General features: G+C 27.7%; 2 protein-coding genes and 1 long non-coding RNA gene across 5 annotated transcripts; 2 read left to right on the top strand and 1 right to left on the bottom strand.

The window, feature by feature from the left end:
* The first annotated feature begins 2494 nt into the window (after positions 1-2494).
* LOC148233197 (uncharacterized) lies at positions 2495-3426 on the top strand. The gene is made up of 2 exons (XR_015810401.1): positions 2495-2609; positions 3153-3426. It is a non-coding gene; the product is annotated as an uncharacterized LOC148233197 (long non-coding RNA).
* A 4783-nt stretch (positions 3427-8209) lies between these two features.
* On the top strand, positions 8210-10685 carry Bcs1 (mitochondrial chaperone BCS1). Of its 2 annotated transcripts, XM_088189734.1 has the most exons (8): positions 8210-8323; positions 8400-8752; positions 8818-8957; positions 9025-9237; positions 9721-9859; positions 9924-10118; positions 10193-10336; positions 10401-10685. In XM_088189734.1, exons 2-8 carry the CDS (start codon positions 8430-8432, stop codon positions 10516-10518), a joined length of 1272 nt encoding a protein of 423 aa, XP_088045860.1. In that variant the 5' UTR covers positions 8210-8323; positions 8400-8429; the 3' UTR covers positions 10519-10685. The 2 variants fall into 2 exon arrangements, with proteins under 2 accessions (XP_088045860.1, XP_088045861.1); XM_088189735.1 differs by lacking the exons at positions 8210-8323; positions 8400-8752 and having other exon boundaries at positions 9029-9237.
* LOC148233195 (MFS-type transporter SLC18B1-like) lies at positions 10541-16845 on the bottom strand. 2 transcript variants are annotated; one of them, XM_088189732.1, is made up of 11 exons: positions 16476-16845; positions 14441-14610; positions 14221-14368; positions 13972-14158; positions 13793-13908; positions 11870-12063; positions 11704-11799; positions 11468-11636; positions 11091-11233; positions 10928-11014; positions 10541-10855 (listed from the first exon to the last, which is right to left on the bottom strand). In XM_088189732.1, exons 1-11 carry the CDS (start codon positions 16584-16586, stop codon positions 10723-10725), a joined length of 1554 nt encoding a protein of 517 aa, XP_088045858.1. In that variant the 5' UTR covers positions 16587-16845; the 3' UTR covers positions 10541-10722. The 2 variants fall into 2 exon arrangements, with proteins under 2 accessions (XP_088045858.1, XP_088045859.1); XM_088189733.1 differs by having other exon boundaries at positions 10541-10846; positions 16476-16838.
* Positions 16846-27124: the final 10279 nt, after the last annotated feature.

Here is a 27124-nt window from a genome sequence, read left to right as displayed (position 1 = left end):
TATGGGTTTTTTGCATTTCAAATATATTATAACTCTATATACACGTATTACTAATTTTCATTATACTTTTTTTCTGTAAAATTTGATTTCAAATGTAATGATAAAATAATATCTCCAAAATATATATATGTATATGTTTATGGTATGAACATTGTGTTATTTATATAAAATGTTGAAAAAAATATATTAAATGACTAAAAGTAGAAGCAATGTCTTATAAAAGTTATTAACTGAAATCCCACAATAAGCAGAGGTGTTATATTGTTTAATCTATATATTGCTTAATACATATAATGACAAACTTTCTGAATATTGTGCCTAAAAGTCTGATAAACGGATATTTATCAGTTGCTTTTTATTAAAAACAATAATATTCAGAATAAAGAAAATATTTTTAAAGCAATGTATTTTTTAAAATCTCCTTTTATTTCGTTGTATTTTTTAAAATATTTTTTTATTTCGTACACAATTATTTATTTATCTCTTTACATTAATTTAAAGCATATATCCGAATATATGGACTGTTTAGTTACTGATCTATGTTTGTTTAAATAAAATATATATATATTATATATACTATAATCCTGTTTAGAAATTCACCATTAAAATAAATATTATATATAAATATTCTCATATATCTTACTAATAGCTTAAATAAATTATTGCACTTTGCAGTAAATACTACCTAAATATGTCACAATAAACAAATAAAAATTCGGTTAATTGAAAGGATACAATCATAATGCACAACCCTTACGTAATCAACTCGTTTATTTACCAAACGCGTCGCTTTTAAATATTATTTAATCAATCATCCACCAATTATAAAAGCGTCACATCAAGCAAATAACGCCTATTAACAACAATCGTGCCGTTAATTTATATTTAATTATTTTATATTGCTGTCGTATGTTTGAGAATATCGACGCTCTTTCGGGGTGAAAACGCCTACATTCAAGAGAAAATAGACCTTGTGAGCACAATTCTGTACGAAATCGAGACGATAATTGAAATCAAAGTCGCTTCCGCTTACGACTTTTTAGATTCTGAGAAACCACGGATCAAATCGACCAATGAAAATCCACATTGGGCGGAGCTTTGGGGTTTTTGTGGACGGTGAGAATTTTTAGGAAGGGAGGGAATTTTCAAGTTCGTTTCGGGGATGCATGATGAGGGTGGTCGCGTGCCGCGGACGAAGATGAGGGCCTGAAGATGCGGGATGAAAATGACATTCAAATTGCAATTTATACTGTTGTAGGGAAACGCCATGAGGGCGGAATGGGGTTGAAAGTTTTCACGCGAGAACTTTCGCGTCACACCTTTGGATGTTTTAGACACTGAAAAACTAAATATAATTTATAAATGAAACATAATCTTAAAATTCTGTTGATTTCACATGTATTAATACATACTTTACTATGTGATTTAATACATTATCCAAAATAAGATCTTTTAATGGTATGCTTACAGTGTCTACTTCACATTTCAGTTTATGATAAGACACTTATAATAGTACGTAGAATAGCTAATTTGACAAGTTTTGCCGATTGGGTTTGAAACAATACTCTACAAATCATATATAATTATGTTATTTGGTATTTGAAATCCGTTTATTTTTCAGCGAATTTGACATATTTGGCCATAACAACATTTTTTTCATTCATATCAATAGGGAAATTAAAATAATATTTAATTTAATATATCCTAATACTAATAATATTGCAATAAATACCAGCAAATATGAGTTTTCCAATCAAGTTTTTTCCCCAACCGCCATTTTTATTTTCAGCACAAGTTCACAACAATCACAACAAATCACCACTGTTGCATCGCAATCTATGATATTGTATAGTTGCATTTTAAGCAAACGTGTCTCGCACTTGTATGGCACTACTCAAATGCAGGACAATCGAGGCAATAGAAGCCAAACGCTAACGTTAATTAGAATCAACTGTAAATAGTAGGAATTATTATTAATAAAAAAGCGGGTTTCGATTTGCCGATAATTGCTTAAGTGGCTTAATGACTGACACATTCGGGTTGCCCCCGTGGGGGTAGCGACACTACGATAGCTACGAAGGTGACCCCTGACAAAAGGGACCGTATAGTATTTTTGGCTCGATGCAGTTTTAATAGCAATTGCTCAAATTATTAGTTACTCGGGATATAGTATGCAATGTGAGTGTCGTATTGATACGTTCGGACATAATCAAACAGGTAGGTAATTTGTTAAAACACAAAATATTAACCGATTATTTATATAAAATCGAACAATTAAATGATATTTTTTGTAATGAAATTATTTTTTCATATAATGAATTCGTTTATTATTATTTTTTATTGCGAATGATAATCAATGAAATTGCCCACACGACACATCACGGCCGGTCGCCGTATCGCTAATACTACGTGATCAGCCCTAAATGGTTATAATGAAGCTAAACAAGGACTAATCAAATCTCTCATTATAAGAAGAGCATCGCCGCCAGCCGTTGCCATTGTGTTTGCGTTTTGGACACAAGCAACAACTTATAAATCGATATTAAAAAAATAAATAAAACATACTGAAAGCCATTCCGCTAATGGATTCGCGTGTGTAGTGCGAAATTGTGAGATTATATGCAAAGTAAATTTATTGTGTGCTATTTCATTGCAGTGATAATATTATTTCGAAATGATGTGCTATTTTTTAATATGAAAAGTTGTGATGTGTTGTAATTTATTTGGTTTATTCGCTTTTAACCTAAAAATTTGCAAAAAATAGATGTGGTAAAAAATCGTTAATTTTTGTGAAATACTATCTTAATCAATATTTGAGAAATATCGTCGCGATAAATATTGCTAAATAAATGTTTCCTGAAAATAATTTTTTTATAAAATCTAGATTTAATCGATTTTTAGCAACGTTAATACATAAATTTTGGCCATAAACTTTACTTTTCAAACCATGTATAAATTTGTGCTTACTTATAAAATTGTATTGTTACTATATGTATATCCTACATATATAATTATATAACTAAGTTTATCTAGTATTTCAAATTAATATGGAAACTCGAAAGTTTATGTATTATACATATATTCCATTGATAAAATAGTTCCCTTCATGAAAAGCTTAAAACAAAATGTCAGTCATTGTGTTTACCTTTCAGACGCTATAAAACGTTTATATGTGGATGATGGAACGATGATTTTTATAGCCGTCATGTAATATATCATATCCAATTGAAGCTGACTGGCGCTTAATTGAACTTAATGAGGAAGTCGTAGTCGGAGCTACCGGCGAGAGCTTATTCACTCGCATTCTTTTCAGCGCTTCTCAAAAGTGATTGGCGATTTGACAATATGATGACTGTATTGTATCGCGCATGTATGCAAAATTCGCAATGTATTTTTAAGTGATAATAAAACGAAATCAAAATTAAATTTATACGTTTTTTATTTCGATAACCTTGACTGTTTTATACTGATTATATATGATACATTTATAGAAGCTTTGGTTCGCAGCAGTGGTCTACGCATATGTATCAAAAATAAACACAGAATTGAAGAGAATGTTTAGATTGTTTGGAGTAATATGATATGTCTGGAATATTCATACTAATATTGTATGATCATAATAACTTCCGCTTAACTATATCAGTTCTATTGATAAATATTTTTGCTGAATTATATATTAGCATCTATGATCGTCTTATTCATCATGTACTCAACGGTCTTCAAAATCAAGTGAAGGTATCATCAGATTTAGAGTCAATTTGTCAGAGTTGGCATTCTGAAAACTGTCGAAACGAAATTGGAAGATGATGGCAACTGCCGTGGTGTTGTTGATAAGAAGTGCGTCATTGTCGTGGCGGTTAATTGAACCAATTTAGCTGAGCCCCCTACGCGACCATCATGTCTGACCGACTCAATTGAAGTTAAATGGATCAATTGAAAGAGAACTGCGCCGAAATTTGACTGTTTTTTTTTTATAGAAATGCGTTATAAATAGAAAATGTCTACATTTTACTTTAGCAAATTTCGCATTTCACCTAGGGCTAGCTTTTATTAAACATTGGCCCAGATGCAAAAAATAAAATCTCTAAGAACTTGAATAACAATAAATTAAAATTGAGGTTAAATATAATAAATAGCGTAGATATGTGTAATGAAATAAATATGTACTTTGTTCCATTCTGAAGGGAAAAAATGTATATTTAAATTTTGCTACTTTCATGTTATTGGGGGTCATATTAATTTAAAAAATATTTATTTATATACAATTATATTTTTATTAAAAATGAACGTCTATTTAAATTAAAAAATGTATTTATTTAGACTAAGTGCGAGTGAGCGAATAAACTCTGGTCAGAACAGTGAACACCTCATGAGTGCAATGAATCTACTTTAAATATGTCATATATAATTGTATATAAATAAATAAAATGTATAAATAAATAAATAAATACTTTTTTAAAATGAATTTGACCCTCGTAACAGGAAAGAAGCTAAAAATTAACTTATTAATTGTTTCATTTTAATAAAATATTGTATTTATTTATTATCACGGCGCCACGTGCAAATTTAATTATAACAAAACGTATATTTGCTATTCTAATTCAAATCTAACCTAAACAAATTAACCAGTATAGCCTTATTATATTTGTTTATGTTAGGTTTAGGTTTGAACAGCAAATGGACGTTTCGCAACTGTTAAATTTGAACCGTGATGATAAACAAGTACCAATCAAAATTAATGCAGTTTGTCAATTAATTCTCCAAACCAGCATTTTATTTATATTGAGTCTCAAAATATTCAGTTTCTTTGTTTTTGTTTTTTAAGCTAGCAATAAAACAAAGTAGAAATTATCTTTAATCTTATGCAACCCACTGATTAAAAACCACTAATAAAATATTTTTTTATATATGTACTTATACAAATCAAAACAATTGCTTAATTTTTGTTCTTTAATTTATTTTAATTAAATTTAAATAACTTTTAATATCGCTTGCCCGAAGGTCCTTAACAGAAGTTATTTTCACGAGATTTTTTTGTGCATCATTCGTTTATAAATCGTATTGGTTCCTATTCAATTCAATTTTCGTGTGTCGTAAAAGAAGTTGAATTTTGTTGAATGAAATTCATCTTTTTTTTTAATAATGAAATATTATTTTAACTTTCGAATCAAATATCCACAAAAATTGATTGTAATATATATTAAAACATTTCATAATATAAATTCATTGTAATATTTATTTGTATACCCATGAGATCAAAGAAAAATAGCTGGTACCAGTATCGAATAGAGAGGTTAAAGAAGGAACAAAGTAACAAACAAAATTCGATTTATTTACAAAACTGACTGAAATAAGATAATCACCAATCAGAAACTCGCGTAAAACCAGAAACCCCTAGATAAATTAATTACTACCAATATAATACATCAAAAGAGAGATCAATATATTTATAGATCGTCGAAATTAATATAATGGCTTATCGATCATTTTAAAAAAATTTGAAAGAACAATATAGATTACATTTTCACAAAGGTTATTGTTCTTTGTGATGAATTAAACATTAACACCAAGCCAGATAAAATAAAATATAAAAGAAAGAAAATGACAGATGAACTTACCTATGATGAATCGCCGAGCTTAGATTACAATAAAATGTCATGTTACAGGTGTATATGCTATAATAATACAATTAGAAAAACGCTTTAACCGGATTGGAAAGATTGCGGAAGAGTTGTTTATTTAACCGAGAAAGGCTCCATTGCATCACTAAAAAAATAGACGAATGTTTTAAATAACAAATGAAAAAAAGATTAGAAAATAAAGATTTAGAATAATTTTACTCGGGTATAAGCATATTTCTGACAATAGCCACGACCAAAAGAAGTTTTAAGAAACTAAAATTAATCAAAAATTATTTGCGATTTACAAGCAGTCATGATCGTACTACTGATTTAAGCTTTTTATCAATATTAAAAGAGTTTGCGATAATTTTAGATAAGCTTAAAAAAATAATTTCACATACTGCTTTAAAAAAAAATATATTTTTATGTCGATTGGTTAATAACGCAAAAATCTATTTATATATTGCAGAGCTAAGAAAAAGCAAAGCAAAATTTTATTTACAATTAAGGAGGTATGAGATATATATATTTACTATAATTTATTGAGTTGTTATAATATACACAAAAAACAACTTATTGAGATTAATCGGTAATTATTATTCGTATTTTTGATAAAAGTTTTGGAGTTATTAGACCAATAATGTGAAATGACAGTAAAATATAGAATTTTCAACAATTTGTGTCAAAACATTTAATAATACCTAATAGCTGCGCAGTTGTCTAACAGCGGGATTCCTCTTATTAAAACACAAGCACGAACAATAAACGAAAGATATTACGACCGTTTCAACTATCAACCTCCGGTTATGAGAACATGCGGGAGTTATTACGAAAATGATAGATAAAAACGACCGAGAGTAAATGTGTATGATCTTGAACAATAAAAATCTTGATGTGAAAAAGTTCAGCAATATCTAAACAATCGAACTTAAATAGTTGTATTTTCACAATATTGAAGTAATAATGTAAAGAACTTGACCCGCATGTGATTTTTTTAGAGCCCCACCAAAAATCACTCTGAAACCCTCGGTCAGGAACAACGGGGTGATTTTGTGTAGATAACTATGCGGGGTTCCCATGATATGTCTACTTTAAATCATAAAATATTATATGTAATGGGAAACATAGACAAATATTAGTAAACTAAAAGGATATTTTAGACAATTATTAAATACGTGTCTTAAGAATATAATTTGTTAAATATAAAATTGCATAAAAAATATATCACACATGTCAATATCTGACATAAAATAATTAATTGAAAACATAATTCGTATATAATATTAATTTTTGCATTGTAATACTTTCATTATATTTATCGTAAGTTTGCATTTCACACTGCTATCACATAAATCATAAATCATAAAAAAAAAACATTTTTTATATGCCAATTAATTCCGAAAGGCCTAATCTCATAGAAAGGAAGACCTTTATGTGGCGAATTGTATTTTCTTCAGAATTTCACGCATCGCGGTCTCACAACAGTTAAGAAATGTTACAAAATCAGTTTCCCTTAAAATTAACAAAAAAAATACATTTACCTCAAAACATTAGTCGTGTAGTTCAAATATAAGTAATGATTTTTTAATTTCATTATTAGATCTTTCATAATTTTTTAACCAATGTTTTATGTTTTAACCAATTTCTCATACTTATATATCGTATCTTTAGACGCAAATTCTCGACAGCTAAGAAATGCAAATTTTCACGCTTTGTTTTCACTTTGTTTCGATAAATTTATTGCGCTATAGGTAATATTCTGCATTGTTCTATGTGTTTCAACGTATTTATTTTACTTTATGACTTTATGAAACGCTCGGTACCAAGCGTTTTCACTGCGACGGCACGATTTTATTGCTTTTGGCGTGGATTTTTGACTTTTGAAAAGAGATAATTGTTTTTGTGTTCTCCCATTGGTCAAAATTTAATTTAGATATGCTCTATTTGATTCTCACTTTTTGTAAGTCGTAATATTGTTATACAAATCTTAATATGAACGCTAGATAACCAAGTGCTTCCACTACGAAGGCGCTGGCACAATTTTATTGCTTTTGACGTGGATTTTAAACAGGTCATGTTATTTGGAGGGGGGCAGGTGGATAAATTTCCTCTCTCTTGAATTTGGCCAGAAAAATGCATGTCATTTAAAGAAATACCATATATTTTAATTAAATCGAAATATTAAAAACACGACCAAAGGCTGGCCAATTTTTAATCCCCTGGTAAAAGCTAAAATGACGTCCCTGGTACAGCATGAAGAGCCGATTTTTTTTAGTAGCTTTGCACACATCTATATTAAAATATTAATCTAAAACAAGAATATTCTGATACATTAATGAGACTAAAAAATAAAAATAATTCTAGAAATAAAATTTGTTATTTATATTTAATGAAAAGCTTTGTTTTGTTCGATATTACCCCAATAAGACAGAAAATATTTGTTTAATTTTATTCAAATAATAAGAAAAATATATATATATAAATTTAATTAAATATCCTTCTAAGGATTTAATAAATTATAAAATGTATTATTCTATTTTTTGCATCCTTACAATTTTTTTAAAATATTTAATATATGGCTTTTATTCGATGTGCTATGGCCATCTAATGTTTTTGACGTATAACCTACGCGGCGCAACTTTTGACAAGTGTGATGTAATTTTACCAGTTTCGTATTTGAAAACTGATTTTTAAAACAAAAAGTAAATCAATAAATATGATTTATTCAAAATAACCCATTTTAAATTATAATAAAATACATCTTATACTAATTTTCAGTACAAATGTTGATATTTTAACTCCATCAATATGACTATTACGGAATATGTGTCGACTTTGGGAGATAATCCATACTTTGGAGCAGGATTTGGTCTGTTTTCTGTAGGCGCATTGGCAGCTATTGCCCGCAAAGGATTCCAAGCTGGTAACACTTTATTCCGACGACACTTTTTAATATCTTTAGAGGTACCATGTAGAGACAAGTCGTATCAGTGGCTGCTGCAATGGATGACGGTAAAAGGAGCGAAGAAAACGCAGCATTTGAGCGTTGAAACTTCGTTCACTGTTAAAGATACTGGTTACGTTAAAACTAGATATGATTTTATCCCTAGCATCGGAACGCATTTCTTTAGGTATCTATTTATAAAAAATATTATTCAGATAGTGATTTTATAATTATTAAATTGTTATATTATAGATATGGTAATACTTGGATTAAAGTGGATAGAATTCGCGAACAGCAAACATTAGATCTTCATATGGGCGTTCCATGGGAGACTGTCACTCTCACTGCACTTGGTCGTGATAGAACTATTTATTTTAATATATTAGAAGAAGGTATGTTTGATTATTTTGTATTTTATTTGTTGTGAATATTGTGCAATATTAATGTTTTGATTTTAAGCAAGACAGATAGCACTTAAGCAACATGAAGGTAAAACTATAATGTATACTGCTGCCGGAAGCGAGTGGAGAACGTTTGGACATCCTCGTAAACGTAGACCAATAGACAGTGTTGTATTAGACAATGGAGTAACTGAACGCATTTTATCGGACTGTAGGGAGTTTATAAATAATCCTACTTGGTATACAGACAGAGGAATTCCTTATAGAAGAGGTATTTTTAATACAAATTTATTATGATAATATAATCGTATATACAGTTACTAACTATCAATGTATTAATATATAAGAATAATTAATTATTGGAAATATTCTCTGAACTTTTTTTAGAATATTTGATTCTATACAATTTCATTGTATTTTTAGCTTTCAGTAAATATAAAATAATATTTAATATCATAAAATTAGTTCTGCTAAAAATTAATGGACCTTAAGCTTTCAACCCTAATATGCATAACTGTATCCTTTGTATTTGGCATTATTGGCTTTTTTCATGTTTTTAAATTATTAATGGATGTCTTCCTAGATAGGCAATTATTTGAATAATGCTGGCGAGAAAAATACTTTGTTCTCAGTGTCCGATAACACAAATAAAGCAAATATTTCATAAGCTTTATGATTAATTTCGTCACAACGATCATTAATAGTCCCGATAAAGTTATCTTAAATAGTTTTAATTATAATTATATGTTTTAAGGCTATCTATTACACGGACCACCTGGATGTGGAAAGTCATCATTCATTACAGCTCTCGCCGGGGAGTTAGAATTTGCTATATGCGTACTTAATCTATCTGAAAGGGGTTTAACAGACGACAGACTTAATTATCTAATGAGGTATTACTTTAAATTGTTAAATTCAATATTAATGTATGATTAATACAAAAATTTTATATTACAGTTTAGCTCCACAGCAATCTATAATACTGTTGGAAGACATTGACGCTGCTTTTGTGTCTCGAGAAGACACTACTCAACAGAAAGCTGCGTATGAAGGTCTCAATAGGGTTACTTTTAGTGGTTTATTAAATTGTTTGGACGGTGTTGCTTCAACAGAAGCTAGAATAGTTTTCATGACGACTAATTATTTAGAAAGGTTTGTATGATAAAATAATATAATATTTAATTATATGAATAATATAAATATAACTTATTATATTTATTCTTCAGATTAGATCCTGCGTTAATAAGACCAGGTAGAGTTGATCTTAAAGAATTCGTCGGATATTGCTCACCGCATCAATTAAATCTCATGTTTCTACGATTTTATACCGGAGAAAATGCTGAAGTGCAAGCAAAATTATTCGTAGAAGGGTATTATTAAATATTATTTATTTATTATATTAATTTTTTATTAATATTTTTATTATAATTTCAGAGTGGTTTCAGCTAAAAGACCTGTGAGTCCAGCTCAAATTCAAGGGTATTTCATGTTTCATAAAAATCATACGATGGAGGAAGTCGTCGCTAATGTATCAAAGATATGGGAGTTGTGATTTGAGTCAAATAAAAAATGCGTTTTAATTAAATAATTATATAATTGAGGTGAAAATAGGTTACAATAGTGGCTAGTACGTACAATGAATGTTAAATACTTATAAAGAACCTCATTTGAGGTTATCGACGAGGCGAATTTTTAATAAATATAAAATTTATACACTTATCAACATGTATATATTATTATGTATATAATACACTGATTATGTTTGCCTGGTCAATGCGTAAGTATTCGAATGAGTTCCGAATTTGCGATCGCCTCGTCTGCTGTTTCCTTCCAAGCTTCCGTACGATCTACAGTATCTGCTCATGTCTCTTCGGCTTAAACTGGCATGCCTGTAAAGTGAACGATATTATTTGTATATAGTTATATATTGTATTTATTGAAATAGTTTTTAAATAACGTACTTATTCTTGAAGCTGTTGCAAGCGATGAGACTGTTCATTCCTGATGGTCTGGATTGCTCTATTGATATTCCAATTTGTGATTTTGCGCTGAAAATAACAATACAATTTATTATTTATACTGTTAAAGCTGTATTAAACATAATACTATATTGACTGAAATTACCTTGTAGATTCAGTTGCTCCGTTTATAAACGATGCATCTAATTTTCCATCCGGCTTCACCAAATTTTCACTATCGGCATTTATTTGAGTATAAAGACTCTTCTTCGGTTTAGAGAATATTATGAACAGTAGTATAACGACTCCCTAAAATTATAAAATATACTTTAAGTACATGAATTAATCGTAATTTTTCTACACATTGAAAATATAACATACAAGAGGCTTATGAATTTTGTTTTGCTTTTTAATTGACACACACAGATTAAGGATTTTGGTCACACAAAAAGGTAAGTTTGCGCCAAAAAACAAAATGAACCTTGTTTTTTTCTTACTTTAACTACATTTGTAGCTCAGTGTATAAATATTATTAATACTTACAGCAATCGAGTGGACTGTGAAAACGAATATCGTCGAACTCTTAAATCCAACTTTATCAAAAAGAAGTCCGGAAACTGTTGGTCCAATAAAAGCTCCCAAAGCAAAAGTCGACGTCCATAATCCAGACACAATACCATACGTATCAATGTTGTTCGGGAAGCCATTTGCACTATAATAATATTATATGTTTAATAAAACATAGTGAATTTATATAGATTTATCTATGATATAGTTACATCGCAGTGTTTAAAGCGTCCGTGAAAGATGCCACGAGCTGACATGCCAATCCAAATCCGTGAAGAACCAATGCTACTATACACAACCAGAGCATCCTGTGTAAATTCATAATCATATGTATATTAGAAATGAGCGTTTTTATGAGTGTTATATTGAAATGTTTACGTCGGTATAGGTATGAACGGCGCTGGACCCACAAACAAGAAGCTCGCCGTTATGAAGATGCATCCTAAGATTGTGATCCATTTTGGATTGAGATCGCTTTTGTCGCATATGAAACCCCATATAGGAGCAGTGACAGCGTAAATTCCACCGTTAATGATAAACATCAGACCCAAGATGACTGGCGATAGATCAAACTGAAACATAGAAGTAAGTTATAAAACGTTCAAAATATAATCACAGTAAAAGTATTTTTGTTTATAATAATAAGTAATATACAATAGTGACGGTTTGAGTTTTGTTCCAAATATACTATACCACATAAAATTTGCACTTTTCGCCATAAAGTTAGTATCTGATGGAAAAAAGTTATTTCGACAATATCATTATTTTCAACGTCAACTTTATTCATACATATTGAATTAGCTGAACAGGTAATATGATTCAAAGATAAACTAAAGTTATAGAAAAGAATGACTCTCGACCCTAAATTAATTTATTAAAGATAAAAAACATTAGTTGATCAATATTCAGGGAGGAGATGTCTTCGTTTATTAATAAAAAAAAAGTTTTTTCAGCGAAATAATACATATATAGGTATGAATTAAAAATTTTGTACTGTATTTTCTTAAAAAAAGATTTTATGAACCTGAAAAACTATCAGTTTAGAATTCAGAAAAATATTTTTAAAATCTCAGATGTGAGATTATGTTCTCAAAACGAATTTAATAAAAACTGAATTTGGAACAGCTGTATAAATAAAAGATAAACCTTTGATTAATATTTTGTGTCAACAGGAAATTAATATGTATATGAATCGTTGATAATTAATTAATACGAAAATATAAAACATTATGCTACAAATACAAGTCTGAACCACAAAAGACGGATATAAAGGGACAATCCTAGATTAGTTTCTCTATCAACGAAGTTTTTAATGATAAGCGAGATTTTACATAGTTATTTTAATTAATTACTTCTTCTTTTGCTTATTTTTCATTGAGAGATGAGTTGGTTTAGTTTGTATTTTGGATTTGACCTAATGAGAGTTTTAAAACTATAATTAGATTTAGAACTTTCATTAGGGTAAGTTGGGTTTGGTTAATACGTGTAGGTTAGCTTTGGGTTTGACAGCAAATGTATGTTTCACAACTGTCAAATTGAGTTTCATAGAAATTTTAAAGCGGGATATAATTTCACGTGCTTATTTTTAGCGCTTTCACTTAAATTATATTTTCGATAGTAGAAATATATATTTACTGGTGAAAATGTATATCGATATGATTTCACTGAAATGAGATATTTAAAAAAAAATTTAGGACGGATTGGAGACTGTTCTTTTTAGATTTTCTTTGAGGGATAACTTAAGAATTTCTGGTTTAGAATCAGGGACTACATTTTAGCGTTTTATATGAGGGGGGGGGGGGGACAAAATTGCCCAGTTTGTGGTATTTTTTTTTTATATTTTGATTTCATTTAAATTCATAGTATCTCATTAAATTACATGCATTTTTTAGCCAAATTCAAGGGGGGAGAAGTGCTCCACCTGCCCCCCCCCCCTTACATTACATCTCTGATCTTTCGGAAATCGTTGCTAGATTATTAGTTGAAATGCATTTTGTAATAAGGAGCAATAATATCACAGATTTTTTATAATTTTATTATAACATTGATGGAAATATATTTGTTGTCTTGTCTTAAAAATGTATCTATTGTAAAAAACAAATATAGCTGAAATCATCTTGTTACTTTGTATATGAATCAAATTATCTTATCTTTGTGGTAGACATTTTGTTATATTATCAAAATGATAATGATTAGTGTGTAGATTTTATGAGTGTAATATATTGATATACATATTTGAAATGAGAATTAGATCTATAAGATTTCAACGTGCTTAAAACTAAATATTATAATAATTATTACCTGTCGTAAATGAGGTTCTAAAGTCGCTTGCAAGAAGCCTAAACTCATGCTACTGATTATGAGACTCATAGAAGCTAATGCCACACCCGGTATCTTCAAGATACTCCACATCGATGCTGAAAATGGTTATCAAAATTAAATTAAATTCAATACATGTAATATTTGATGAACCATCTTACATCCTCCTTCCGAGACTTCTTCGACATCTTCTTGTACAGGCAGTGCGAAATATGTCATGATAGCAGCGATGAATAGAATACTTCCCATAACAGCGAAAGGTGTGGTATAACCACCAACCGAATATAAAGCTCCACCTACAGTCGGTCCGACGATTAATCCCAATCCAAAGCACGTCTCTAAAGAGGCCTATTTTAAATCGATATTGATTATATACAATTATAGTTATTTTATGAATGAACTATACTTACAAACATAGTGGCTACATTGTTGGGGAATTCTTTTGCTATTATAGCAAAGGAGGCTGTCAAGAACGCCGCATTTCCCATCGCTTCTACGATTCGTATCACAAAACTTAATATAATGAACGGATAGTGTCCTTCTACTTTATCTAAAAGTCTGTTTTAAGATAAATAATGAATTAAAATTAATTATTTGTGTTGATTTGTATCGATGTATTGAAGTTTATACCCGAAAAGTATGGCACAGGTTCCAGTCGTGAGAATTCCACCATTGAATAGGATCTTTGGACCGATTTTGTTAATTCGCGCTCCATAAATTGGACTGATTAAGAACACGACCAACTCGAATATCCCAAATACTAAACCATACTCTGTCGCTGAACATCCTTTTTTCTCAGCCTGTTAAAAATAAAATTCTGAGTTAGCTTTGCAAATGTAATGCGTAGTATCGGTTGACGTATAAATTTGCGGCGCCGTTCGGTGTGATTAAAAATACTAATAATTTAAAGATTGCTAGAGGTCAGAGGTTGTAAACTGGTTATAAATTAGTTTCATAAATGATTAGGTGTTGTATCCGAAGACTTTTCATAATGATGAATCGAAATATTCGTTAACGATCCGATCTAATTTCATGATGCAATAATGGTATCGTATAGACAAGTTTATTCTTTATCAGAGTGACATTCACAGTTTTTCTGTCAACACACGAAATATATTTACTTATTTAATATTTACAAACAAATTACATTTGAATTGTATTTCTGATAAAAGGTCAAGTTTCATTGTTAAGATTATGATTTTATAAATATATATGTTTATCAACATTCTGCCATGTTATATTGATCAATTAATTATAATGTATAATATTATAGCTGTATGTATTATTTTATTTATTGCAAATATTTTTTCTTTAAGATTCACAGCGGTCATTAGTATAAATTATAAACATGACCTTACATGAAGATAGATTTACGTTAATAGAACATTAACCTCTGATGTGTTTATTTATCTCATTTATTTTTTAATACTAACGAGAGAGGAACATTAAAAACGTCAATAATCAATATTAAAATTTCTTTAATATATATGTACATATATATTATAAGAAAAAATGAAGCAGATTTGTATATATAAGACTAAAATTTAATAAACCGGTGCTCAAATTTAGACATGTTAAAATAAAATTAATATCAAACTCATGCAAATAAATACAATCATTCACAATACAGAACTTTGTCAGTTATTGCCCGTTAGTTTAATGAGTTTTGCTGATTTCATGACAACATTTATTATCGTGATTGATTTCCCTTTTGGTTTTATCAAAAGTAGACAAAAGTCCAATAAAGTTAGTTTCATTTTCAAGTATATCATATACATACAAAGACATATGTATATAGTGTTACAAATATTTTTGCATTCTACTTAAAAATAAGTTAACGATATATTTATCTGATATTGATTTTAGACGTCATATTTACAATTCTTTATTTTAAATGACAATATTTTTATCACTGTTTTAACAAGTATTTTAATTTGTTTAATGATTGTACAAGCAATTAAAATTATCATAGTTTATTTTTAATTGTGTTATATGTATATTCAATTTTATGTATAAAGTCTTGAAATATGTATTATTTTCTAGCAGCAAGATTTAGAATGAACCGGAGCAAACTGGAATGCATATCTGTTTCGTAAATATTTTTATAAATATATAACTACGTTTTAAAAAAAATACAGACACTCTTTGGAAAAAAATAATAAAAATTCTCGCTGCTCTGTTCAGCTTATATTATTATGTAGTTACAATGAACAGTATTCAATATAAACAAATCACACAATAGCCTTCTTCATATTTTAGAAATTATTGATTTTTCAAGTAGTTTTATTTATAGTGTAATTCTTAATTTAAGATTATATTATTGTAAAAATCCATAATTTAAAATTATTGCCAGCACTTTTTGATTATAAACAGTATTTTAGTTATTTAAAGATTTAGTATGATATTTATTTTCATTTAATTGAATTGAAATTTTTAATATTGGCATTTTTTTATACTGGCAACACTTATATTTTTCAGTATGACCAACATAACAGAGCAAACAGTTCTCCCCTTTTATAAATATTTATTGATTTTATTTTATAAATATTTTTTTATTATAAGAAAATAGCACGTTAACTTTATTTTAATGTAATTTACACATTTTTTTTATTTTCATTTTATAATTAACACATTTGGGTATGTAATTTTATCACTTTTCACTTACTTCGTGGGGGTAAAATGGTGCTTGTAAAGACACGCAGATTGCATTGCAGAAATCTGCAATGGACATAGCCACAAGTGTCATCCATTGTCTCCTAGTAAAGTCGAACGTCATCTTCAGTCAATTTAGCACTGGACGAAAGTTTTTAAGAGTCTATTGCAAAATAGTTAAGTCTGCGCTTTCGGCAGTCGATTTTTCTTCAACCACAAACTATATTCCGTTACAGGCGACGTACGAAATAATTGTAATAATTATAATAACGCGTTGCCATGATTTAAACGTTTAGTGCCGACAGTCCCAGATACGTTTTCGTCGCTAATTAATTAAAGAGACCCGTCCGTTTCGCGTGAAACGAATTAATGAACTGATATATTATTCGAAATATATGACCTATGATATGTATGTAAATTAAACAATTGCATAAATTGATAAGGAAGCTTGGGTATTTTCGTACGCACACACAAACACATACGAGTGCCGGAGATAGATAATGTTATCTACTTAGCTTTTGAAAGTCAAGAATGCGGCGAATTTAAGAACTATCTGTCGATAGCAAACTTTTTAGTTTATCGATTATTATATAGATATATACAAATATTTTACTTCTAAATAAAATAAATTAGATTTTTATTTTGTATTAATTAACGTGAATTTTTTAATTTATACTTATATAGTTATATTATATGTTACGAACATATCAATTTGTAATATTATATATAGAAATTTTGTGAAGTACCATTAATTTAAATTAAACTTTGGTCGATAGTATTTAGAAATATGACTCATTAATGTGTTGGAAAGGATGCAATAGAAATAATTACATTATAATATAATATAATGAATTACCTATATGTTTTTAGTTCATATTTTTGTATAAACGTCCAAAAATGTTTTTCTATAGAAACTTTGATTCAGATAAACATTTTTTTGTAATATACTATATTTGATATTTTGAATTACGGAAGTAACCGAGTGTCTAAAATTTCGAAGGGACTACTTCTTTCTGAAACATAAATACTCGATGACTTCCGTAGTCCAAAATAACGAATTTATAAATCGCGATAAATTATTAAAATTTAATAGCATATCTTTAGATAACATGTAGTCAGATTTTGTACTATTATTTTTTCTAAGGGATTCTTCTTAAAAATTTAAACTATAGTTTATTTTATTCTTACAATAACATATCGGTAAATCGTTTTGTAACAATAAGAGTTGCAACAACTATCTGCTAGCAATGTGGTTAAAGTAAAATAAAATTAGTTTTGTCTTTTAATTAAAAACAGTATACTATGTTTATTATTATGTGTGATTATACTGCTGTTATGTAAAAATTCTGTCTAATGCATTATGCATTTATAAAAATCCTCTATGTCGTAACGAAGAAAGAAGTGAGAATATAATGATGACGATAATACTGATACTAAAGATGATTTATCACAATATGAGTATCAATGTGTAAAGAACAGATATGACTCTGATGTTGAAAATATAGATATTACCAAAAATTACGAAATAATCGTAAACCCAAACTTTCCATCTATTTCTCAGTTTGGAATATTAATTAAATATATAGCTCTGGAACTGACTGTGTTAACGCAAATATGATATAGTAGTTTTAAAACGTATGTTCCAAAATTAGGAATACAGATAAATTAATATCATACTTTAAAATGAAATACTGCTTTTTTTGTTATATGCAAGTGGATATAAAATAATATGTATAAAAATCTTAAAAACCATGTACAAAAATAAAGCGAAAAAAAGTTTTTTACACCCTTATTTTATTATTCTTAAAAAAATATTTTCATGTTATAATTTATTATCTTTCAATGTCTTTAATATTTTTAATTGTTCTTGGCCTTAAAAATGCGCCATATTACTTTGATTACATTTCGATATTTGCGACAAGCAATTAATGAACTTGGCCGAGGCAAAAGTTCATGTTTTGGCACATATTGATTTAATGTTCAATAAATATTTTTTATTTGCAATGTGCATAGAGTCGGCTCTATGTTTGTTATATGTCGATCGTAAATAAACGATCTCGGAATGACAAATGTAAATATTTCAGCGAAGAAGCAATTGAACTGATAAATTATTTAGAGAGTTTGCCACTCGTGATCAATATGCATAGATTTAAGCTTTAAAAGAACTCTTTTAAATATCAATAAAACAATAATACATATTTTCCTTATTTAAAATAACTAATAAATATTGTCAAGCAAGGTTATCATTACATACACTGCACCATTAACAATAAATAAAGAGTACATTATTATATTTATATATTTTATTTATCAGGATTTAATTAGATAGTATTTATATTATAATAAATATATGTTTATACAACTCATAAAAACCGGAAACAAATTTCTTAAAGCAAAATCATAAAGGTAATTTCTTAGATATGTATTATATATATAAAGCGTATGCAGTATCTTTCGGTAACCGTTTCATAAATAACGGTTCTTGATACAATTCATCAATGAAAAAAGATAGCTAACCAATTATTTTCTAATCATAAATGTCACCAGTTTATATATAGCATCATTACAATACATATTGTAACAGTCAATTTGATACTGCGATTGAGTCCTAATAAATGCTTATATATGATTTTATATAATATTCAACTAGAGAAAAGCTATCTTACATAGTTATATTAAAACCTGAATAATTATTACTAATAATAGTTTTCCTACATCATCCAATGCATCAGAGTTTCACACTTCATGTGTTATAGTTTATACACAATATATAGTTAGTATTTGTATAATAGATTACGCATAAGTATTTAATACTATCGTTAACGCATAATGAACGACAGACAGCGATTTCCGTATTTTTAAAACAATATTGAATGCATTGAATAGAATTTTCCATCGCGTTGAAAACTCTGCGGAAATCATTCCTACTTGCCGCATCATCACGCAATTTTTCCTGCTTTCTCTAGACCAAATTATAATAGACGCGAAACCGCAAGCAATTTGGACCGAATTATCTAATAATTAATATTTTATTATATATGTATCAATATATTACAAAGAGATAAACCAATATTTTTTGTCTCAGATATAAATTAATAAATAAATAATGTGAAGCTTATAACATATTATATAATAAAGTACATATAACATTTAAATTGTTCAACAAAATAGTGAATTAAATTCTTTGATCCGTCAGTTAAGAATTAGAAAATTAAACACAAATTTAGGTCTCAGACTAGTAACCCAGAGGGTTCGAGACACGACAGCAGACTCAAATTTTTATTTATAAAAATACACTTTCACATCAAAAGCAATAAAATCGTGTTGGCGCGGTTACAATGGGAATGCTCGGTAACGAGCGTTCCCACTGCGACGATTTTATTTCTTTTGTCGTGGATTTTGTCTTTTTTAGGAAATCGGAGATTTAATGCCACTTTAAAATTTCACTTATATAAAGTGCATATACAAAAATTAATTAAATTTTACGATTCTTAGTATATAATTATATTATAATAAACACCCAAATCCATGTGTAACGCATACATTTTGTTGGTCTTTTACTAATTTTGATGGCCTAATTTTTGCTCACAGATAATTTAATTGAATATTTATAGTATAATATATACTAATAATCAAAGTATTGCCTGATTTATAAAATACATTAATATTCAAGCAAATAAATTTTATTTTTTATTGGCAAAAAAATATTTTTTATACCTTTATTATATTATATATATATAATATTTCAACTATTAATAAAATTATTTATCTTATTTATAAAATTGCTAGAGTTTTTTTATTATAATTTAGTAGCACACTCACCGAGTGATTTCCATTTTATTATACTATGAGCACATCAGAGTTCTTGCATATTTATATAAAAAATACGTTCTTCATGTGTTATCTATTATACAACATTAAAATATAGGCCATCTCATTGTGCACTTTTAGATATAACATAAATGATGCGGTCACATAATGACTGAGGCGTGGGAAAATTGGTGTAATTCTAAAAAGTGCATAGAGAGCTTCCTAATTGTGCAATGAAGCTATTACAAAGTATGATTTGTGCGGTGAAATTCAATATAAGCGCTGGTTAATCTTCTACTACTACTAGACCTAATTACACCTAGTAATCTTTAGGTTACGTAACAATATTATTTATGTAATCGTCTTAGATTGTGACCCAATTGAAGCGTTATCATAATTTTTTATGTATAGATATTTTAGAAATAAATACAAAAAAACGACAAAAATGTGTGCGAAACTTTTGGACACTCAGTCACTCCTGAGTTAAAACATCTTTCCTTAAATTCTTAAAAATTCCACTAGGCTAGAGTGTTTGGGAAATGTGGCTATTTGACACTTGACGATGCTAAAATGTAGTCAATTATCAATCGACCACCTCCTCAGCGACTTTCTGTAAAGAAAGTGAATCTAAATATGTGCGAAAATTTTGAATAAGTGAGCAAAGGACTCAGATTGGATCTCTGTGGTACTCCGAAATGAGCAATATATAATAATTCTGATCGATCATTACAAATTAAGTTTTCCTAATTTCATCTAATCTGACGGATAAATATCGTAATAAATAAATAAAAAAATAATCAAGCTCCTTAATAATTTATAATTAATAAAATATATATATAACTGATTTACATACTTTGATGTTAACTACTTGATTGTGTTAATCCAGTTGTACTTCTTACATTACAACGGAAGATTTACAATAAATATTAAATTAATAACGTTTATAATGGAAAATGAGTCACTGTTTACACTGTGCATCTAATTAAAAAAATCATATTTATATACTTTTAACGATCAATGTTGTTTTTGAATATTTTTGAATTTTCAAGAATATTCTTTATATAATTTTTTTAATAAAAAAAAATTAGCTATTGATTGTGCTAACCTAGTTGTACCTCTTACATTACAACGAAAGATTTAAAATAAATATTAAACTAATATCGTTTATGATGAAAATCAGTCACTCATTAATGTCAATTCAAAAATCTTTGCCATTCTTTAGAATATCTTAGTATAGATATTCTAAAGCAATCAATTTTAATTTACCCTATAGCTTTAAAGAATATACCCAAAACATATGGAAATCTAATCGAAGAGCATGGATGTCTAAAGACTATGTAATTAAAATATAAAAATAATGTTCCTTCGATTACAAGATCCATTATTTAAATAGTATTATTATATACAGACCACAATTAAGCGGGCAGTTAGATATATTGAAGGACAGAACGTCAATTCATTAATGCAATTTTAAAAATGCATCACATTTATAAAGCTGTTAAAATATTAGTCATACCTGGTGCAAACGATAAAATTATATATTATTTTACAATAGATTAAGTACTAGTGTATATTTAGTTATTCATTAAAATTATTATTCATCTAATACTAGATATTATCAAATGCACACATTGTATTACACAAATAACTTTGAGAAACAACAGATTTCATCAGATGAGATTTTCTTTTCGTGTTTCATCATATATGTTATCATCATCATTAATGAATCACGGTCAACTTTGAATTTAGCTTAAGATTTAACATCATTATTATTTATGATGTCTAAGCAATCAGAAAAACTAGAAAGTGTACTGTAATAATTGACCCTTGAAATCTGTATGGAGTGTTATTTATTATTGATCTGTAAATAGATATTGTGTAATGTAATAAATACATTATGATAGATTTGCATGGTCAGAATTTTAATGCATTCTTTCTGGGTTAGCGTGCTAAAGGAGCAATAAAAACATTTATGCGCAATAAAAGAATCTTTGACAATAATTTCACCCGTGCGGTTCTTTTTTGGTGATATAACAGTCAAAGGTTATTATACAACATATGTATTTTTGCTTGCAAATAGCGATTAAAAAATAAAATAATGCTTATGTTTCTTGAATCAATACATGCGAGGACGGAATGCTAATTGATGTTCAAACAGATTAGACGGAAATGTTTTTTATTATAGATAAAAATGGTATAATATTCATTATATATTGTAGTGCTACTTGTCGAACGTTCTAACTATTATATTAAGAGATAATTCTGTGTATAATAGAATCGTGAATAAAAAATGAACACATACAAATCGTTCTAATGCTGGGTAAATATTTGAGAAATGTTTTGGTCTTGTCCGTCGCCAATGCCAATGTCAATATTGATGGCATTTTTTATCGACAAAGTCAGACACCATGGTGAATTTTATATCATTGCTAAATTAAAATGATTTTATTTGCGAGCAAAGCGAAAAATAATTTTCAAGATTTATAGCTATGTTAAAAAATATTTATATTTTTGATATTAGTACATCAATGATTATCTATCAATTTCAATTTCAAACAATTTTATGTTTTATATTATAACATAAACAAAATATGATGTTAATTTATTTATTGTATTAATCGACATTTCTTAAACCATTGCGTCAGAGTCACCGCATTTTATAGCATGCATCATAATCGAGCCATTGCAAAATTATTTTTTTATAAATTATACATTGCAACATAACAAGCGTTAAGTCAGCGCTACGGGGTAAACACAATCAACAACTAATAAGTAAGTAGTGGGACATCAAACTGAAATCAAAATTAATTAACAGATATTTTAAATATTAAAAAAATATCACTGCACGATTTAGCTCAATTTTATTTTTATTATTTATTACGATAATAAATAATCAGATTACAAAAATACAGGAAAACCATATAATATATGTAATAATTAATGAAAATTAGAATTTATTTATTTTAAGCCAAAACAAATTGATTAACGAGTTGAGTAATAAAGCTTTATGCTTCGCTTTTTATATAGAATATGTTTCTTAGCTTAAGCTCCATAAACTTTATTTTAAGATAATCGCCATATTAAGGTATATAGCACAATAAGATAAAGACAGATAACAGTCGAATGTAATACAACGAGGTAACACAACCAATAACCAATAAATAAGTAGTGAAACATCTGATTGAATTGAAAATCTGTAAAACAATGTCATCTAATTTATTAACTATGAACTATAATTACAGATTACAATCATTAGATGTCAATATACACAACCTAGATCCATATTATTTTAATTATTTATCATCACGACACTTATTCGTGAGATTACGGAAATTCAGAAAAACCTTATATGTGATGATTAATTAGAATAATAATTTATTCATTTTCGGTGAAATCAAATTGATTCATAAGGTGAGTAATAAAGTATTATATTTAAATTTGTATTGTGTTTTAGCTACTTAATTGATATTGAAGATAATCACAATATTCAATTATATAGGATATTGTATTACTTAGAAAGTTATTTTTTAATGTATTTATTGTTAATCTTTCGATGTAACATGACAGGCATAAGCCAAGTAAGTAGTAAGACGCCAGACTGAAACCAATGTCTGTAAATCAATTAGGTATATTATTTTAATAATTATAAACTATTATTATAGATTCTTCTTATAGTTTGGTAACAAAGATGCTTACAACAATCCAGAAAAAAATCAAGAACAGCTTCTAAATAATTGTATTTTATTAAAACACGTGAGCATAATATGAAGCTCTTCTCTATCACACGTACATTGGCTTTCAAGAAAACTGGTCTGAAAAAAAAGAAATGCTTAATTGCCCTATCTGCCCCACGGATACAATATGTAAAGTAAATATTTTTTTATTTAATTGAATCATGTATTATATGTACGTACGGCATCCCCACCCGCTATTAGCTACGGAGACTCGCACCAGTGTGTCACTAATGACTATCATAGTAAAAAATAAAATATTTTTTGCAAGATTCTTAATACGCTTATATTGTTTTTGTGTATATAAATACAGAAATTCTAATATAATAATAAAAATTACTTTTTATAATATTTGTTATTTTTATCCTTTTATGATTTTTTTGCTAACTTTGAGTAAACATAAAAAATGTCAATAATGTAATAGTATCTTTTTATGATTTTTTGCTAACTTTGAGTAAACATAAAAATGTCAATAATATACTGTAAAAAACGATGTACCAATAGGAATGCCTATATTTTACTAAAACTCAAGGTGAAACGCAGAAAAAGCAAGAACATTAAATATTCGTAAAATATAAAGGTATATTCTCAACTCTTACAAATGCAGAGAGGAAAAAAAACAATTAAAAAATATTATCGCTATTAAAAAAAATATTTAAAAATTCTTTTTAATTCTTTCCAAATGCTATTGATATTCTAAAGGTCATATAATCCTTTTTAAAATAATCTTGCAAACCACTAAAGCTCATTACAAGTACTTTAATGTGTCAGACAAATCATTTATGCTTCCAAATCAATACCAAATGATGATGTCGAAATATAAACGTAATGAATCCATATACTTGTTGAGATTTTCTCGTATGTTTATTGTCTCGATAAAGATCCATGAACTCATTCAAATTAATCAAAATTGAACTATTATGATGCGCTAGATATATTCAATAGCCTTTAGGCTATTTTATTGTAGCCATAATAAAGAAAAAGAGCACACATCGTTACTAACTACGCACATGTATTTCAATGTCAAAATAGCTATAAAATATGTCTATCGATTCGCTTTCAAAGAACGTTTTGATCGTTATCCGATTTGCGCAATCTTGAGCACAAAGGTATCCACGTGTTCGCTCATTCCCGGCACGTGTTGCGCATAATTGCCTAAACGAAATGGGACTCTCTCTCCGACTTTTAAAATATAATATAATAGTTCCAATATCGTAGGCGTAGCGGCATATTGCAAAAGCTGGCTTGTTTGTGAAATGACACTCGTTGTGCAAGTGACCGTTCGTTGTTCTTGTAGACGAAAATTGCGACTCGCCACTGAGGAAATTGTGTGGGGTAATAACTTTTATTATTGATTGATTGTTCTCTGTATTAAAAATTTGCATACAATGCACGATTTAAGTTCTTAATGATATCAATGGAAGCATTAAAATATTCGGGATGCATTTTTTGGTGCACAGCGCTGAATTGTGTCTCGCATATATATTAAACGGCATTGTATACAATTGTCATTTTATTACATTTTACTAAATATGGTGATAGTTAATATGTTGCATAAAATAAGAGAAGAATAAATATATTTTATTGATAAGTAAGTGCACAAAAATTAAAAATATCTGATTAGCATTAAATTATTTTAATTATTAGGAACTATTGTATAAAATAAGTAAAATGTTTAGCTTCAATGCAAAACAGAATGAAAGAAATTATATAAATAAAACATACTCTATGACTGACAGTAAATACCATTAGATTATTCCGAAGTGCTTCCCTTTTAAGTTTACATATACATATGTACATACATGTGATGATTTTAATTTATTAAAATTTTTAATTATAACGATGCTCAGATAACAACAAGTTAAATTTGTGCATTAATTTAAGAATCGAAATCTTTTATAATACCATTTTTGACACAAAAATAAGATATTTATTTATTTTATTATTTTTTTACAATAAAATAGTCGTTAGTCCAATGCGTTACATGGGGGTTAACACAATTAACATATAAAAGTAAGTAGCGAAACACTAGACTAAAATCAGTTTAAATTAAATTTCAATTTCTTTTTGCCGAAAATAAGTAAATATATATTTTACTATGACAAAGATAAGCATTAAAATACAATGGTTTTATCTATATTTTGTAATTATAATTTAAATTAGTAAAATACTACATATTATAAAATATTATTTAGCAGTATTTAGTCGTGATACTTTTTTTACTCCCATTAGCATTTTTTATGACCTAAATATAATAGATTAGGGTCATAAAATATGTCGTCATGTAATAACACATTTAATTCTATATGCTTTCACTTATATATTTCTTTATAAGCCCATATGTATTTTTATAAAAAAATATAAACATTTTGTTTGAAAAACAGATTTCGCACATCCATAAATTATATTACTCTATCTCTAAATCGTCTACTTCAGTAACAAACAATATATTACGTGTCTTGAATAGTAAGATATGGAATTTTCACTATCATTTCCTTGTAAATTTTATTAGTCACAAATCGATTGTGTATTCAAAATGATCGTTCGCTTTGTTTACACGTTTGGTGTAAAGACAGTTGACATTGAATTGTTGATTAAAAGTAAGAAAAAAATTATAATTAACAATTATCATTATTTTTTTAAATTATATATAATTATAAAAAAATATTTTAGCCTATTAAAAACTCTTGGTTTATAATATCTATATAATCAATTGTAACATTTGTAAGTAAATTTACAATTTGTTTTTATGATTATTGTTCTATTTTATAAAAATCATTTTAAGTATCTATTTTAAAGTCTTTTTACATCCTATTTATTTGCTTGGTTTTCTATTACTAATAATTTATTATGTGTATTTTTTGGCGTTCTTTTTATTATAAAATATGTTAAAACTATCAAAACATTATTTAAATACTTTGTATTTTTGTACTCTTTTTTTAAGTTAAAATATTTATCAATTCTTTAGTTTGTGTGTATGCTTCATTTAGAATATTTTATTGTTATAATTTGAAGTAAAAATAATTTACCTAAATGTTAATTATTATGAGTGATTCAAGCATAAACTTATATTTTATTTATTTATTTTTTTAGAATAAATTAAATTTTGTATACTTAAATT

This window comes from Plectrocnemia conspersa, unplaced genomic scaffold (genome assembly GCF_051122295.1).
Source record: "Plectrocnemia conspersa isolate PC_06_02 unplaced genomic scaffold, ASM5112229v1 ptg000008l, whole genome shotgun sequence".
NCBI classification, from domain to species: Eukaryota; Metazoa; Arthropoda; class Insecta; order Trichoptera; family Polycentropodidae; genus Plectrocnemia; species Plectrocnemia conspersa.
Note: the sequence above shows the minus strand (reverse complement) of the source record. Positions and strands in the feature narration are given on the sequence as shown.